General features: G+C 34.8%; 1 protein-coding gene across 2 annotated transcripts; it reads right to left on the bottom strand.

Moving 5' to 3' along the window:
- Positions 1–6,833: 6,833 nt before the first annotated feature.
- LOC114732667 (uncharacterized protein YKR070W) lies at positions 6,834–12,113 on the bottom strand. Of its 2 annotated transcripts, XM_028919999.1 has the most exons (12): positions 11,907–12,113; positions 11,714–11,817; positions 11,561–11,596; positions 11,059–11,132; positions 10,793–10,833; positions 10,026–10,097; positions 9,717–9,918; positions 8,840–8,935; positions 8,669–8,736; positions 8,295–8,493; positions 8,115–8,198; positions 6,834–7,237 (listed from the first exon to the last, which is right to left on the bottom strand). In XM_028919999.1, the coding sequence occupies exons 1-12, from the start codon at positions 12,014–12,016 to the stop codon at positions 7,178–7,180; spliced, it is 1,146 nt and encodes a 381-aa protein (XP_028775832.1). In that variant the 5' UTR covers positions 12,017–12,113; the 3' UTR covers positions 6,834–7,177. The 2 variants fall into 2 exon arrangements, with proteins under 2 accessions (XP_028775832.1, XP_028775833.1); XM_028920000.1 differs by lacking the exons at positions 11,561–11,596; positions 11,714–11,817; positions 11,907–12,113 and adding an exon at positions 11,223–11,544.
- Positions 12,114–15,342: the final 3,229 nt, after the last annotated feature.

Raw genomic sequence — 15,342 nt, forward strand, 5'->3', positions numbered from 1 at the left:
TTGCAAAGGGGCGATGCGGGCAAGCTAGTGCGCACATCCACTTCACATTCACATGAGCACTCTTATTCACCGTCGATTCTTCCAAAGTTTAAAAGAAAAAGTGATAAAGTAAAACAAAACAGTAGTGGCAATAAGAGAAGGTGGCAGGAGGGTACTAAAACCCTTCAGAAAATATTCTCGGATACTATTTATTTTTTACTTATCTGGTTCTATTTATAAAATGGTAAGGAGATATTTTTTTTATTCTATTTATAGAGTACTAAAAAAAATTTATATATGTGTACAATTTTATTTTTTATTTATTATTATATTAATCTTATTTACATGATATATAATATATATTAAATAAAATTAAAATTAAAAATTGTTGAATTTTAAATAAAATTTAATATAAATAATATCAGTAGGGTAAAAGTGAACAACTAGGAATAAAATGAAAGGTAGCGGTCAATTTGAAGAATCGGGCCCTACAGATGACTTAGTGGTGGGGCCCAGTGAGCTCGGCGTGGGTTAAGAAGTTGGTTGACTAATAGTGATGCCCACGAGGGACAGAGCCACGTAAATCAGAAGCCAATGAATAAGAGGGAAAATGGGGCAGAGATAAGGGAGGTAAAATGCCAAGTAAGTATTTGATTTTTTCTTTTCTGCGGCCACCAATAAATGAGAGTTCGGACGATTCACGTGGGCTTGACAGCACGGAATAAGCACTCTTTTATTTTCTGGCCAACAACAACGCTCGTATTCATATCACTCGTCTTCCGTTTTTAATAAAATATTTGTGCTAAAATCAGTACGTGATAACCCTCTGGTTTTGATGGATATCATGGCAGCGTTTGTGTCTTGGCATCCCATTTTGACTTTTAACTAAATGATCATTATTTACTTGGGACTCAAACAATGTTCATAATGCATGCTTCTTTAATCTCCCTACCCCGATCGATCTACATATTAAGGTGAACGGTACGCCTGAGCAAATGAAACCATTTTTTCGGTTTAATACAAAGAAAGCTTGTTGGTGGAATAAATTATATGTACATATGTCCCACGTAGATAAACTAAATTACAAGTTTAGAACTGAACCCAAAAAAAAAAGTGCCATAAAAAAAAAACAATAACACCATGGTATATCTCTATTCCATATATGTGCTCGCAGTATCACACATATGACGGGCGTCTAATCACGAGCCATCATCCATTATGAACAGCTGGATCACAAAACGACGCCGCTGCTTCTTGAGAAGGAAAAGGAAAGTTCGATATTTTCAAAGAGCAAATTAGCAATCAAAGCAAAGCAAAGGAAGTGCCAGACAAAAACAAAAAAGAGGGCGGGGGTGACAGCGATAAGCAGAATGACTTGGAAGTTAAAACAACAATGAAAAACTCAATATAAAAGGAAAGCGCATTAGATTATATTACATGCGGTCGAGAGGGCCACGTAGCAGAGTGCATGTTGCGACAAAACAAAAAAATCAAATTTAGAATGAAGAAAGGATTTTTAGTAGTTCATTATGATACGCATTCAATTGTTAATTATTTAGTTTGAGTTTATGGCAAATAATATAGAGATGAAAAAAGTTGCCCAGAGAATGATACTTAAAAATCATGATTTCTTTAATTTGTCGGCCACAATGCAATTAAAACATAATGTAAAGATTATACGGATAATGATGAGGATGGGGTGTGTGTGTGTGTGTGTGTGTGTGGATAATGGGCTAACCATAAGCATCGCAAAAAGTACCTCGTTTGAATTACGTGAAAACTTGACTACGAGGCGTGATGGAATAAATTATGAATATAAATTAATTAAGGTTCACTTCTTGGTGTGTTTAGTTATGAATAAAGTTAGTTAATTGTATGATGCCGAGGTTTGTGCATTGCAGACACCAAAGTAAAAAATAATAATGATACTAAGTTTGTCCTCCGAGCATGATTTGGCAAGAATACCCCCTCCGGTTCATATTATAAACAACTTTTTTGAAATGACTCGATGGTCTTTATTATATTATAAACTACAAAGTGATGTATTAACGTCATTCTTTTAATTCAGGATTGTCAATATTTGGAGTTTGATGCGATTTCTTGTCATTTCTTATCCGAATATGTAATTCATAGATTTAAATATGAATAAATTTGAAACATTATTTTATCTTCAAATAAAAGTAAGACTTAACCACCTCTCATTAGTTTTGGTGATCGAGATGGTTAAGATTTGGAAGTGTTTTGCAGCAAAGGGAAAAGAAGGAGTATATGGTTTAAATATGAACTCAGCTACCAAATACAAACATTGATGTGTGAGCTCGATGTGGATAGAATGAAGATCTATTTGAGGTATAGTGGATATCTGGTTGATGTTAAAGAGATTTTCTTTCACTTTTATAGAAATGATGATTATTTATTTGTTTATTATCTACTTTAATGATTTTTGTGTTCATTATTATCGATTAACAATAACTACCGAAACGACTAGCAAGACAGGCTAATTAGGTGCTCTCTCTGCTATTAGCTAGATTGCAGGGAGAGACATATATCCAACATACTAACTGTCCATATTTTTTGTCCACCCAGCTCCACAGCAGTTATGCAATTATTATTTACTTAATTTCATCTTTATTTTCAATTGAAATATTGTATGCTTAGTTGTTTTAAATTATTAGGGACGAAATAATATGAAGTGTAAGGTATGTTCCTATCCATCGTTAACATTCGGTGCACGGGTATTGTATTTTTCTTTGGATTTCAGCAGAGTAATAGTTGTTTTTTGAATAAAGCATTAGTGAAGTATGTGACGGGTTAGTACGTTTGTATTGATCGTAACTATTTTATGACTGGCATGATATGTTATTTTATTAACAATGTCACATGATATGATATATTGAATGTGTGTGTTAGCTTGTATTAAAAGCATTTAAACCCCCGATCTCTATCTCAACATATTCCTCTTCTTCATAATATAAGTCTAATTTAACTGAAAAGAAAATTATTACTCCTCCATCCATCCTTAATTTAAAAACTATTCACTCTTCTTTTAAACTGAAGAAAAGTTGCATGCTTTTGTCTTGGCTACAGGATCATTCCAGTCATTTTAAATGGCATCAGCATATGCGCTCGTTTAGAATAATGAGATTGATATATGGTTTACTTCATTTATGTTCCAGAAAAATCCAATCACTTTAAACTGGTACTTACTTGAAATTATTTTTTTAAAAAATGTTTAAAATTATTTATTAAAAACAGTATGATTCTGTATACGTGGCATTAATAAATTTTTCCATAGTAGAAAGCATTACTCACCCTAAATCATTGTTATACCTAATTAATTGTTATTGAGAGAATATTAATAAAAGTGGTTTAAAAAAATGATAAATACAAGGATAGATCTTATATTTATGATCAACATCAAATTATTTAATTGGATTTTATACTAAGGACAAAAGTATAGATAACAAAATTTGTGTAAGTTTTCAAACATATTGTCATCAAAATTCAGTAATATATAAATTATTAATAAAATTTTAACAGTGCAAAATGGTAAAATAGAGAAAAAAATATTAATTACACTAAACATTATTAAGCTAGACTTATATTTTAGATAAAATGATTTATACATGTCGACAAGAATAATGTAACATTGCACTTAAACGCAGATAAAAACAACTTGCAAGTTGCAACTAAACTTCAATTTACTGTGTTACTTGTGCATGTATGTTACCCATACCCCACTTGAAATGTAAGGAATGTGACATTATCCTTTTGTCTCGGAAGAATCTCATGGAATATATACAAATTGGAGAAAAAATAAATAGGCAAAATCGAATCTATTAACAATGCCTGGTTGATGAATTATAATCCCGTTTTGTTTTGTTACGTCCTGCAGTTTCATGAGATGACTAATCTGAATTTTAATTTTCGTTTCTTTATAGAAAGAAAGAAAGAACTGATATGCACTTGCTTTGAAAATTGAAAATTATCGACATTGACAATAAATAAATACATTCCATTCATGTAAATAGGGGTATAATAACACAGTCATGGAATTAAAAAAGCAGGGGAAGGAAGTAAGCGATGCAATTAAGAGGACGATCAAGACAAATTACAAATGTATGGTTCGAAATTTGCTACTCCTCCGGTCCTTATTATAAGACCCCATTTGACTTTTTATTTGGTCCTAATTATAAGACCCCAATCCATTTTATCTCTTATATTTATGCATTTTTTTCCAAGATAATCCTTCTAATAATGATAGTTTTAGCCAATATACTTAATTAGCAAGGATATTTTAGGAATGACAACACTTATTTATTATAAATAACCAACTTAACTTACTTCCTTAATTTCCTCAAATAAGTCAATTGGGTCTTATAATTAGGACCGGAGGAGTATTAAAAAGAATTAAGGAGCACACTATAATACTGTAATGGGAGAATTTGCGTGAGGTATTAAAAGGAAAAAATGACTCAAACTACCAAGTTGAAATCTACTGTCATTTTTTGCTTTAAAGCTTATCATTACCAAAAAAACTGTTTAATTATTATAAGATTTTTTGGTAAATGTATTCTTTCCTAAATACTCCTCCGGTCCTAATTATAAGACCCAATTGACTTATTTGAGGAGATTAAGGAAGTAAGTTAAGTTGGTTATTTATAATAAATAAGTATTGTTATTCCTAAAATATCCTTGCTAATTAAGTATATTGGCTAAAACTATCATTATTAGAAGGATTATTTTGGAAAAAAATGCATAAATATAAGAGAGAAAATGGATTGGGTCTTATAATTAGGACCAAATAAAAAGTCAAATTGGGTCTTATAATAAGGACCGGAGGAGTATTTTATAACGATTCTCCCTACCATAGTTACAACAAAAATGGTCTTGCACGCAGATGTTGACGCGCGCGCTCTATGATTTAGCCGAAGAGATATAACAATGTACGTGTCTTTCCTCTACCACATGTTCTTATTTCTTCCGCATTTTCATATCTCCATAATTCTTGGTGGGCCATGCATCAGCACACAGACCCCACATTCCCATCATTTTTATTTTATTCTGATCTGGACTAAAATATCGACTGAATGTTGGCATTAATGAGTTTCAAATGTCCATCCAATTAATAGTAAATAGAAATCATTGAGAATCATATTTATAAATTAAATATCTTATTTATAATTAGGCAAATTGATATATGCAACTCATTTTTTTAAAAAAATTTATTAGATTCAAGAGCTAGACATCATCCTCCAAAAAAAAATAATTTTACAATCATATTGATTGAAATAAATATTATTTAATATATATCACTGGCGGGATAAAAAAAAGTACATGTAATTAGCTCGCGGGCATTATAAAACCTATTTTAACCGGAGGCATTTTATATTTGGTCATTTTAATTTAAAACTGGGCTTAAATTTAATATCATTTTGTTTCAAAATTGTTAATAACTCGCTATATTAGTCGACGTGAAATCTAAAACAAAGAAATATTTTGAATAGCTTCTTATTGATAAAATGAATTTATCATCGTCACAGATTCACAATAATTTGGCATATGAATTTTCATGAGGGCCACAGAAAAAGAAAAAGAAGTCGGACCTATCGAGGGAGGAAGAGAGCTGTACGGAAGGAAACACTCGAAATGAAGAGTAATTTTACGGAGTTCACTTTACGGCATTCTGCATTTGAAACACACACACACACACACACACAAATAAGAGATCGTCATGAATGCATCAATCAGCTGAGTGTGATAATTTTGTCAAATTCATGACACCTTTCTTTAATGCCAAATGTCGTTTCGAAGAGACAGGCGGATCGAGTTAGCTGACAACCGCAGCTAGTCTTAATCGTCATGTTTCAGGCCAGCCCAATAATTTCATTTTCTGTTTCTCTCCGTATGATCTGGCTAACGACAAAAGCTGGAAATGAGGCTTCGTCTCATTCTCATCCAGCAATAATAGTATCAGTATCAGTGTCCAGCCCAGCCGAGCCCTAACACTAACAAGTTGAACAATAATGGAATCATGTTTTCGACTGGGGTCAAGTGGGGCATGCCATTTTCTTCACATATCACAACACCAACTGATAGATTAATTATGGATTCCGATGATCTCATTTAGTTGAAGAGTACTACTTCCCATCCTCAACGGATATCTCTTATCAATTTTTTTCCCACAAAAAATTAAGGAGAGTTAATTATTGACAGATATGATTGAACGACATGGGATATAAGGCATTAATTAATTTCCACCTCAACATGTGGCATCCCAGCTAAGAGAAAGAGAGTCGCAATGATGGATTCGTGTCTCCTGTGGAATGTTGGGGAACAGCAAATACAAAATGCATGGTGAGGAAATGACGCCTCTGAAATTCATCTGAGATCTTAATAACTTGGCCATCCCAGGAAGATAAAATGTTCACCCAATTATTATAATCTACTTCATACAAGTCCAAAGTAAATGTTGACTACGAGGATAAGTGCAGAAACCATTACGAGTCACTGCTATTTATTCAATATGTTTGAATGTTACAGGTATATCCAGAAATCTGCATAACTGTTCTTCATTTGGAATTCCCATCACTGCAAAATTGCCACCAGGGCCTGAAGGCAACGAGATCCTTTTAGAGTTTTCCAGAATAGGAACGCCGAGCAATACCCAAATAAATTTGCTTTGTTGTGACATTTCAATTGTAGAAGCTTACCCATCAAGTGAGAGTTCGAAGCGTGTATATACATTGTCTCTTCCCTTTTCCTTTTTTTTTTTTTCCGAGTTTTACTTCTTGCTCAAAAATGAAAAAGAAAATCCGATTATCCGTCAAGTGAGAACTCAGGCAATAAATAGATGGTTGGTCCAAATCCGATGCGCAGCGGCAGTGCTGTCTTTTATTTATTATTCTTACTGGCAATGGGTTTGAAAGAGAAACTTTACATGTCAAAACAAAAGTTAAGAGTAGAAGAAATGCAACTTAGCCAACACAAACTTGGGTTAAGCGGGTGACAAAGGGTAACAACCCTTCCCTCTGAACCTTGATAAAAAAACGAAGGGATAATAAATCGATCCATTTCAATCCAATCGAAGATTCTAAGATTTCCATGCAGCGACTTCTGCTTCAGAAGAATCATAAAATTATTATCATCTTCCAATTCCTGAGGCTCATAAGCCTCGGTCATGGAAAGCGACGACCACCTATAAGACGCATTCCTTGGTCAAAATATAGTCCACTGCCTCTTCCACAGTATCAACAACCTGCAGAAGCGAAGTTCGTTACAAAATAATCCCAGAGGGTATTTTACCTCAGAATGGCAGTCACAGTTGAAGAGCTAAATCGCTAAGTAGTTACTAGTACACAGGTTGGCAATGTTTTCATATCAACTGAGTCCAGTTACGAGGTGAGGCAATAAATGGTGTGACCAACTGAATCATGGTTTCAACAATATATTTAAATTGAGAGAGAAGGCGAAGCCATGCTTAGTTTATCGTTTGCCGGATTCAAAACCCGAATGATGAGACTTTTTCCCCTTTTATGAGTCTTTCTAATTTTCAGCTATGTTTCTGAAAGTTAAAACAGTAAAGATGTGGGTTACAAGCTATAAAAATGTGTATAAAAATATTTCTTGAAAATATTATCAAATACTATCTCTGATTCTTAATATAAGAACCAGTTTGACAATCAATTTGGTCCTACATATAGGACCTCAATCCACTTTATCTCTCATATTTATCTATTTTTTCCAAGATAGTACTTGTAGTAGCTACACATATTAAAGGTTTTTTCAAATCGTAGTTTTAACCAATCAACTTGATTAGCAACGGTATTTTAAGTAACACAATATTTATTTATTACGAATAACTAATTTTCATAATCTATTCAAATTAATCGACTAATTTTTATATCAAGGACCAGAGATAGTAGTTTTTATATTAAACAAGGGTAATTTGGTCATAACATTATAGCATATTAACATCAGGAGCAAAGAGAATACAATCTAAAAGTTAAAGGGGAGGATTATTTACTGCAACTTTAAATTTCAGGGGAGATTGCATGAGCTTTTAAAATAAAGACGGTACTTTTTTTGTGTGCGTGTGTGTGTGAACGAGGGGGAGAGAAAGGGAGGGAGAGTACCAGATCCGCTGGAAACTTGTGATGATTTTCCTTCCCCTTAAAAACCCCAGTTCTCGTGAGAATAGAAAACCAAGGATGCCCACTCTGAAATGAATCATATCGATTATCGCAGCATTATTCCTCAGCAGACAAATTATGTATCAGACCGGTGAAATAGAATTCACAGTCCAAGATCCAAACCTGTCTTGCACCTCTGATGTCAACTGCAGGATTGTCTCCAATCATGTAAAGAGTTTCGAAACACCTAGCATTCTTATGATTTACGTCATGAAGATTATCAAGCGATAGCATGAGTTGCTTCAACAAAAGTTCAGCATTCTTGAATACAGCTGGATGCGGTTTGCCAAAACTAGTATACTCTAGAGCGTGAGGGTGAATCCTGCACGGAGAGCATTCCAACACAAAATTTAAGTTTCTTGAATTAAATTTGAACAAACGCTACACCATGATGCTAATCCGATTTGTTGGCCTGACGATGAGGATTAAGTTATTAACGAGTACAGCAGCGAAACCAAAATATAGGCAAAGATGAGTTAGATATCAGGCAGTCGTACCTATTGAAGATGGACTCCAATGCAATTCTGAAAGCTCCCATGCCAAGACGTTCAGAAGGAAAAGCAGTCTACCTTTGGCGCGGCCTCATCAGTAAACATACTACAGTTTTTTAAAAGGGTTCCATAGAATCTCTATCTTGCTGTTAATACATTAAGCAAAAATCAGCTAACCTGGTACTCGAGGTCATCATTTGCAAAGTATAAAAGAGGTTGTGGTCCAACATTTCTTCCAGGAAGACCTCCTGTTCTTAAGATGTCACAGAGCACCTGAACAATACATTGTGGTCAGTCACAGATCTACCTGTTCTGCGAAAAAATAACAGATCGAACAGCCATAAAAGAATACGAATGTAGAGACTGACTTTTTATTTGTACTTGGAAACACAAGTTACGATTCAAGAAAGAATGGAACAAACTAACTATTATTGATGGCATCAGTTTGAAGGTTCAGTCTTAGTTGAATGCTTCCCAATATAGGCTCTTTTGGTGAAGCGTTAGTAATAGTATTTCCTTTTCTTCTGCTGCCTACTTTTTCCTATTCCTTGCATGTTCTCTTGCTTTATGTCTAGCTATAGCGTGAAGACAGTTATGGTCCACGTATAGCTGAAGCACAGAAAGTTCACTGCTTTCAAGGAACGTGGCAATAACTTTATCAACACAAAAATCATATCAAGGATGATAAATATGCTTAAAGGACAGGCTTAGACTGGTTATCTTGATCTGTTGAAAGCATCCACCAAATGGATTTGCTTAAGCCTTGTACCACCATGCGGGTGACTGATGAGATGCAATTTTCCATCAAGGAAAGTACCAAGTCGTTCATGATTTGTGTTTTTTCAACCATTTGTCACGACAAAACATTACCTAACGGTTAAGCTTTATATCGAATGTTCGATGCTTATAGTAAAAGATGTTCAGTTGAACTATAACTTACAGCCAATGATTCAAAATGATCAGCTATCAATAATTGTAACTAATATATGCCCTACTAGATATTCCAATGTCAAAATAGGAAAATTCACATGGTAAACCATAGAATTTTAGTAACCTGAATGTCTCTGCTCCAATCAACAGGGTCGCTGACTACAAAAGCTGCTCGAACCCTCTCAGACCAGACATTGCTTCTTGGAGCAGTTTCCTTTAATTTTGAATTCTCATCAGCACCCAACAGCGTTGTCCATTTCTTGTATGGTGCCAGCGGATCAATATGTTCAAAGCATGGTGCATATTCATCAATTGAAATAACATTTCTGAAGGTAGAAAACAATAAAAACTAAGTCATGAGGTGTTGCAGTTAACAATACACTGTTTGATGTTTCATCAAATGTCAAATAAACCAATTATCTTAAAAATTTACTTGAAACCATATTCAGACATCACAGCAGCAGGTTCCCCTTTTCCCACAGCAACAATGAGTTCGTTTTCAAATCTGCAAACTGAAAAATCTATAAGATAAATAGAGTAAGATTGAGAAGATTCTATACATTAGGAAATTACAGGAGCATATAGGCACATGACTTTAGACGCTGACTAAGGAGTAACCTGCTCAACTTTAACCATCTGATACATGAACCTCAGCACTTGCAATTCAGACAATTGACCCAGTCAAAATTTAAACATTGGGAAAATAGGTCCTTCCTTTCATGCTGGGCAGATTTCAGACATAAAAGATCCATTTTCACACCAAGTTGTTAGATATCGTTGTTCATTGTTACACGATTCCTACCAGGATAAGAACTCACATATGGCGATAAAACAGTTCGAATGGATTCTAGTTCAATCTGAGAACTCTATGGGCAGCGTCACGCTCATGATATAAATTATAATATAACCTCCAGGCACAATGATGTGAATCACTATGAAAGGTACTGTTATCTTAAGATCACAATCGCTCTCTGTATTTCTATCATAAAGCATAACATGGGATATGTCACCCCAAAAAAAAAAAAAACCCATAACATGGGATAATGTGGATACGCAAAATTCAGAATATTTCCTGGAAGCCTCAAGCTTGTTTATGATTGTTCAAACACAAAGCAGAAGATCCACATTGCATCTTGGAATGCAATACGATCTTATTAAAATGCAACATATCATGATCTTACACCACTTTGAAATGCATACCGGTTGACCAATTGTTTAAATGGAGAGTGGCCCTGAATGACCTGCACGATGATCAGAGTTAAACGATTAAGAAGAAAATTTCTGTGCTTCAAGGGCAACAAAATGAAATAAAATAAAAGGCTTATGGAGAGGATTCATACAATGAAGGTAAATGCAGTCCTTTGGTACTTTGAATGTTTACAGAGAAAAGCATGCAGCAAAATAGAATAATATACAAGGAAAACGAGAAAGAAGAAAGCGCAGTTACTGTTATATTTTCAACATACCTGTGAAGGTGATATATTTAAGCCTAACAGTCGACTAAGGTCAGAAGCTCTTCTAGATTCAGGATAACCACCGCCTGTGCAAAGGATAATTCAAGAGCCAAAAAGTGAGGTATTCTGAAAAGGCAATAAAGTCACAGAGTTTATGGTACATTAACTCATCGTACTAATGTTACTAAGACACTTGACTGTCCAAAATTGCAAAACAAAATACGCATCACCAAACATGGCAGACAGCATTTTCACGAAAAGAGTTTCTCCAATCGGCTTGTCCTTGAGAAGTCTAGATTAACACAGAGAATGTAATAATAATTGATGGAAGTTACGCTAGTTTTTACGAAGAAAGAAGCACGGACAGAGGTTGATGCACATTGAGATTATGGTACATCCACAACAATTGTCTAACGCTCTAGCCGCCATGACGAGGATGCCAGAGCATAGTTTAGATTCTTTAGGACTCATTTAATCAGAAGACAGAAAATTGCACGAGAAAGTAACATCTCACCATTTGTCAGGAAAACGAAAGGGACTTTCATTTTACCTGGCCACATAAAGACAGATACACAGATGTCAGTCTTTGATGGCGATATAGGGTGCTAAAACAGCAGCCTAGATCCACAAAAATAGTAGGTGCGAGGTCAAAACAAGCAATTCGTACCGGCTTCGTCATACAACTTTCTTAAGGCAGCCGGAGAGCCGCCGACGGGGGAGTTCCCGAGTACAATGACACCATCGATGTCGAACGCAATACCGAAAGAAGGTCTTGAAAGTCACGATGAAAGCCAACAAAAATGAGTGTGGCACTCTACTACCAATTGAAGAAAAGTAAAATGAGGAATCGTTTTCCGAACCGTTCGGATCGAGAAGAGAGCTCAGAAAAAGGGCGCAAAAGCAAAGCAGAATCCGAGATTCGCCTTCTCGTTTGGTTCTGCCAGGTTCTGGTGAGGATACGAAAGCTCATCTTTATCGTCTTTTCCTTAACGAACGGGCCACACAAAAGAAAGCAACGGCCGGCGCGTGCTTTCTCGGTTCTCACTGCTGTCTGCTTCTCTACAATTTTCTGGTGGCGTCGTCTGCGCCAGTACGCGGCTCGCAAATGGTACATAACTTTGGCGCCTAAGATTTGGGCCCGTGAGATTTGGACCCGGTACATCCTATTTGGGCTTGATCAGGTTGCTTTAAGCCTCGAATGTGCTGTGATATTTTCTGGGATTCCTGCTGAGGGGCTGTCTGTTACATATATTCGGTTTTCTTTCTTTTTTTCCCCCCCTTTTTTTTGGGGGGAACCAAAACGTTACTTTTATCTTTTGCATTCATGTACTTATTTTGTTGGGGAAAAGAAACATTCTTGTATATTTATATGGAGAACGTTACGAAGGAATATGATCATATATGGAATTAATTTGGCCATGTAAAGTAGTCATTTTTATATCAAAAGCCTTTGCCCATTTGTGCTTTAATTCCAATCGAAAAGCAGACAGAGTCTAAAAACAAGGGGTGAAAAAGAAATTACATCTTGACTCAAAATAATTGTTACCTTAAGCTTTTCACAAAGCATTGCTATTTTTGTTTTGGACAATTTACCCTTTAATAAATGAGAAGTGTTTAAAAAAAAAACATTGCACTGCTGTTAAAATGTGGGGTATCTATTAGTTTGTGACTAAATGAGTAGTATACTTTGAAAGCGATCATTATGTTGGAGCAGAAGAGTTAATTATTGCAGTGGCGGACTAAATAATGACATGGAAGAGTAGTTGAAAATTTCAGTTTGAACTCATGATCATACAAACGATATTCCGCGATGACCTCACATTTCTTGTTTTCATATTAATCAAGGGCGCGTTGGTTGGCCATAAAAAAAAGGGGTATATGTGGACAAATAAATAATTCGTGAATAATATTTTACTTTTGTTTTCACTATGTTATGGTAAAAATAATAGTAATGATTTTTTTATTCATTATATACTCTGCATTGTTCTCATTAACTTTTATGCCGTAAGACAGAAATTAAAGTCAGTGACCTCATCCCGTGTGATGAAAAACCTAACATCAGCGAAATTGCGTGGTCAAGCTGACGAAGGAGGTCGGTCGAAAATAAAGGCAATGAGGTTTAACGGCGACAGGTTAAACATTAGTGGTTAAGTGAATTTGACCCATAGAAAAATCTTCTCTTCCCGAAAGCCTAATCCAAAATCTAGACAAGCGGATCAAATATCCAGCGGTATATTGAGGTAAGAGAAGAATATATATATTTTGAGAATATTAGAAGGTAAAAAATAGAGAGAGGGGCTGTAACGAAAATCGAAAAAAGAAAGACGGGCGGAACGGCAGAACCAAACGCTTGGGTCAAAGTCATGGATGACTGTGCAGAAGAGAAAGACAAGCCTTTGGGTGCGTTATCTATTACGATTTATACAAGTGAGGGATCTCCTGTCGGCGCTCGTAGTTATGGACATGTTCCCCACGCGTTACTTGGGGACAAAATAGGCACGTGCGCAGTCACAATAAATTGCCGTTTCATTCATTTAAAAAAAAACAGTTGCCGCCTTATATTCTTGGGCTAGCGTGGTCTTGTAGAAGCAGCCAAGTGTGTTCCACTTTTGATCCGCCGGCAAGGTAATCGCGCTCCCGTGCCCTATTATCCTCTCTATAATTATGTAAATACGGTAAGTTTGCTTATTTTGCAGAGAGGGTCTCGAGCTTGTTTTAATTTGTGCTTAAGGTACTTCTTTTTTTTTTTTTGTATGAACGACATGAAGAGAATGGGAGAAAAGACAGGGTAATATAAAAAATTTCAAATAATTTTTAACTTTACTTTGCCACTTTTTTGAATCGAGTTTATTGAAAAAAAATTTCTCTTTTTCCTTTTATTTCTTTCGTACCAAACAGACCCTAAATGTGAGTTTAATTATTTTGGATACGCGTGGGTGGTGAGACAAAAAAACAATCATAAATAATAAATAATTTATTATTTCAATAATTAAATTTAACTCCAGCCATGTTAAAATTTCCTATTGTTATTTTGGTGCTGTGGAGTGAGGGATGCATTCCTGAATTACTTTTCCACCTTTACTGTCAAAAAGGCTTACATTTGAGAGGGTTCATGAGTCCGCTTGGGTGTCCCTCTCTCGTCAACTAGTGACTTGGTTCTCCTTTCTAAACAGAATTGGCCCGGATTGTTTGCCCACAGATCCCAAATCACTTTTAGTTATGTGCCCTTTGTTCTTACGAGAGATTACAATAAAAGTAACTTTTTCATAAATTTTAGAGAAGAAAAATTAATCAGTGGTCACTTGCACTTTTATCCGATTTTTAATAACATATTTTTAGAATCTTCCCTTTTTCTTTAATCCGTTACTGATGAGTTTAATTCCAAAATCATGTGAAAATCATTTAACTTACTATTTAGGGTCTTTAATATAAGAGTTAATTGAGTAATCTGAGTAGATTAAAAAAATTAGTTAAGTTAGTTATTTATAATAAATAAATATTGTTTTTTATAAAATATCCTTATTGATCAAATATATTGGTTAGAATTATTATTATTACAAGGATTATCTTAGAAAAAATAGATAAATATAAGAAACAAAATGAATCAAGATATTATATTTAGAATCAAAATATAAATCAAACGAGTTTTTATATTAAATAACAGAAGATAATATTTATTATATACATCTAACTTATTTTTATTTTATACCACGCAACTTTTCCTTTTGGCCGGGTACCGCACGCAACTTTATCATTTCACGACACAGCCTTAATTAACTAAAGCTTTTTCCCCCCTTGAAAATCCACCTCATTCAATGCTGTGAAAATCAATTCAACTCTAGTATTCCCATGACAAAGCAACAGACGAAATGCCAAAAAAGTAAAAAAGAAAAAGAGAGAAAGAAAAAAAGTAGGCACGAAATCGGAGAAAACAAACAAACTACCAGCTTAAAGTAAAACGAGAAAGCACAAACAAACAAACAAGAATTTATAATAATTAAAAATGCACTTTTGCAAGGATAACAAAGACTGCCAAAAAAAAAGGAAAGAAATAAAAGTTCCTGTGCCAATTGTAGAATTTTTATCATCCATGTTTTTTTTTTTTCACATTCCAAATCCTGCATCATTCCTTCCCTTGAGAACAACCTGTTCAGGAATTACTTTTATTTAAACCTGCCGGAAGAATGGGAATTTAGCTTTTATTCTTGAACGGACAGAATGTGACGGCGAAGAAAAATCCGGGTTTGGCATAAAAAGCCCAACGAATGGACATACATTCCAACTTTATTCACAGAG

This window comes from Neltuma alba, unplaced genomic scaffold, assembly GCF_004799145.2.
Source record: "Neltuma alba isolate B1F8T4 unplaced genomic scaffold, ASM479914v2 tig00012922_pilon, whole genome shotgun sequence".
NCBI lineage: Eukaryota > Viridiplantae > Streptophyta > Magnoliopsida > Fabales > Fabaceae > Neltuma > Neltuma alba.

Coding starts and splice junctions, on each gene's coding strand:
- LOC114732667 (XM_028919999.1), bottom strand. CDS start 12,016: ATGAGCTTTCGTATCCTCACCAGAACCTGGCAGAACCAAACGAGAAGG. Junction 8,737..8,839: donor ATGATGACCTCGAGTACCAG/GTTAGCTGATTT, acceptor CGCCAAAGGTAG/ACTGCTTTTCCTTCTGAACG. Junction 8,199..8,294: donor ACATCAGAGGTGCAAGACAG/GTTTGGATCTTG, acceptor GATTCATTTCAG/AGTGGGCATCCTTGGTTTTC.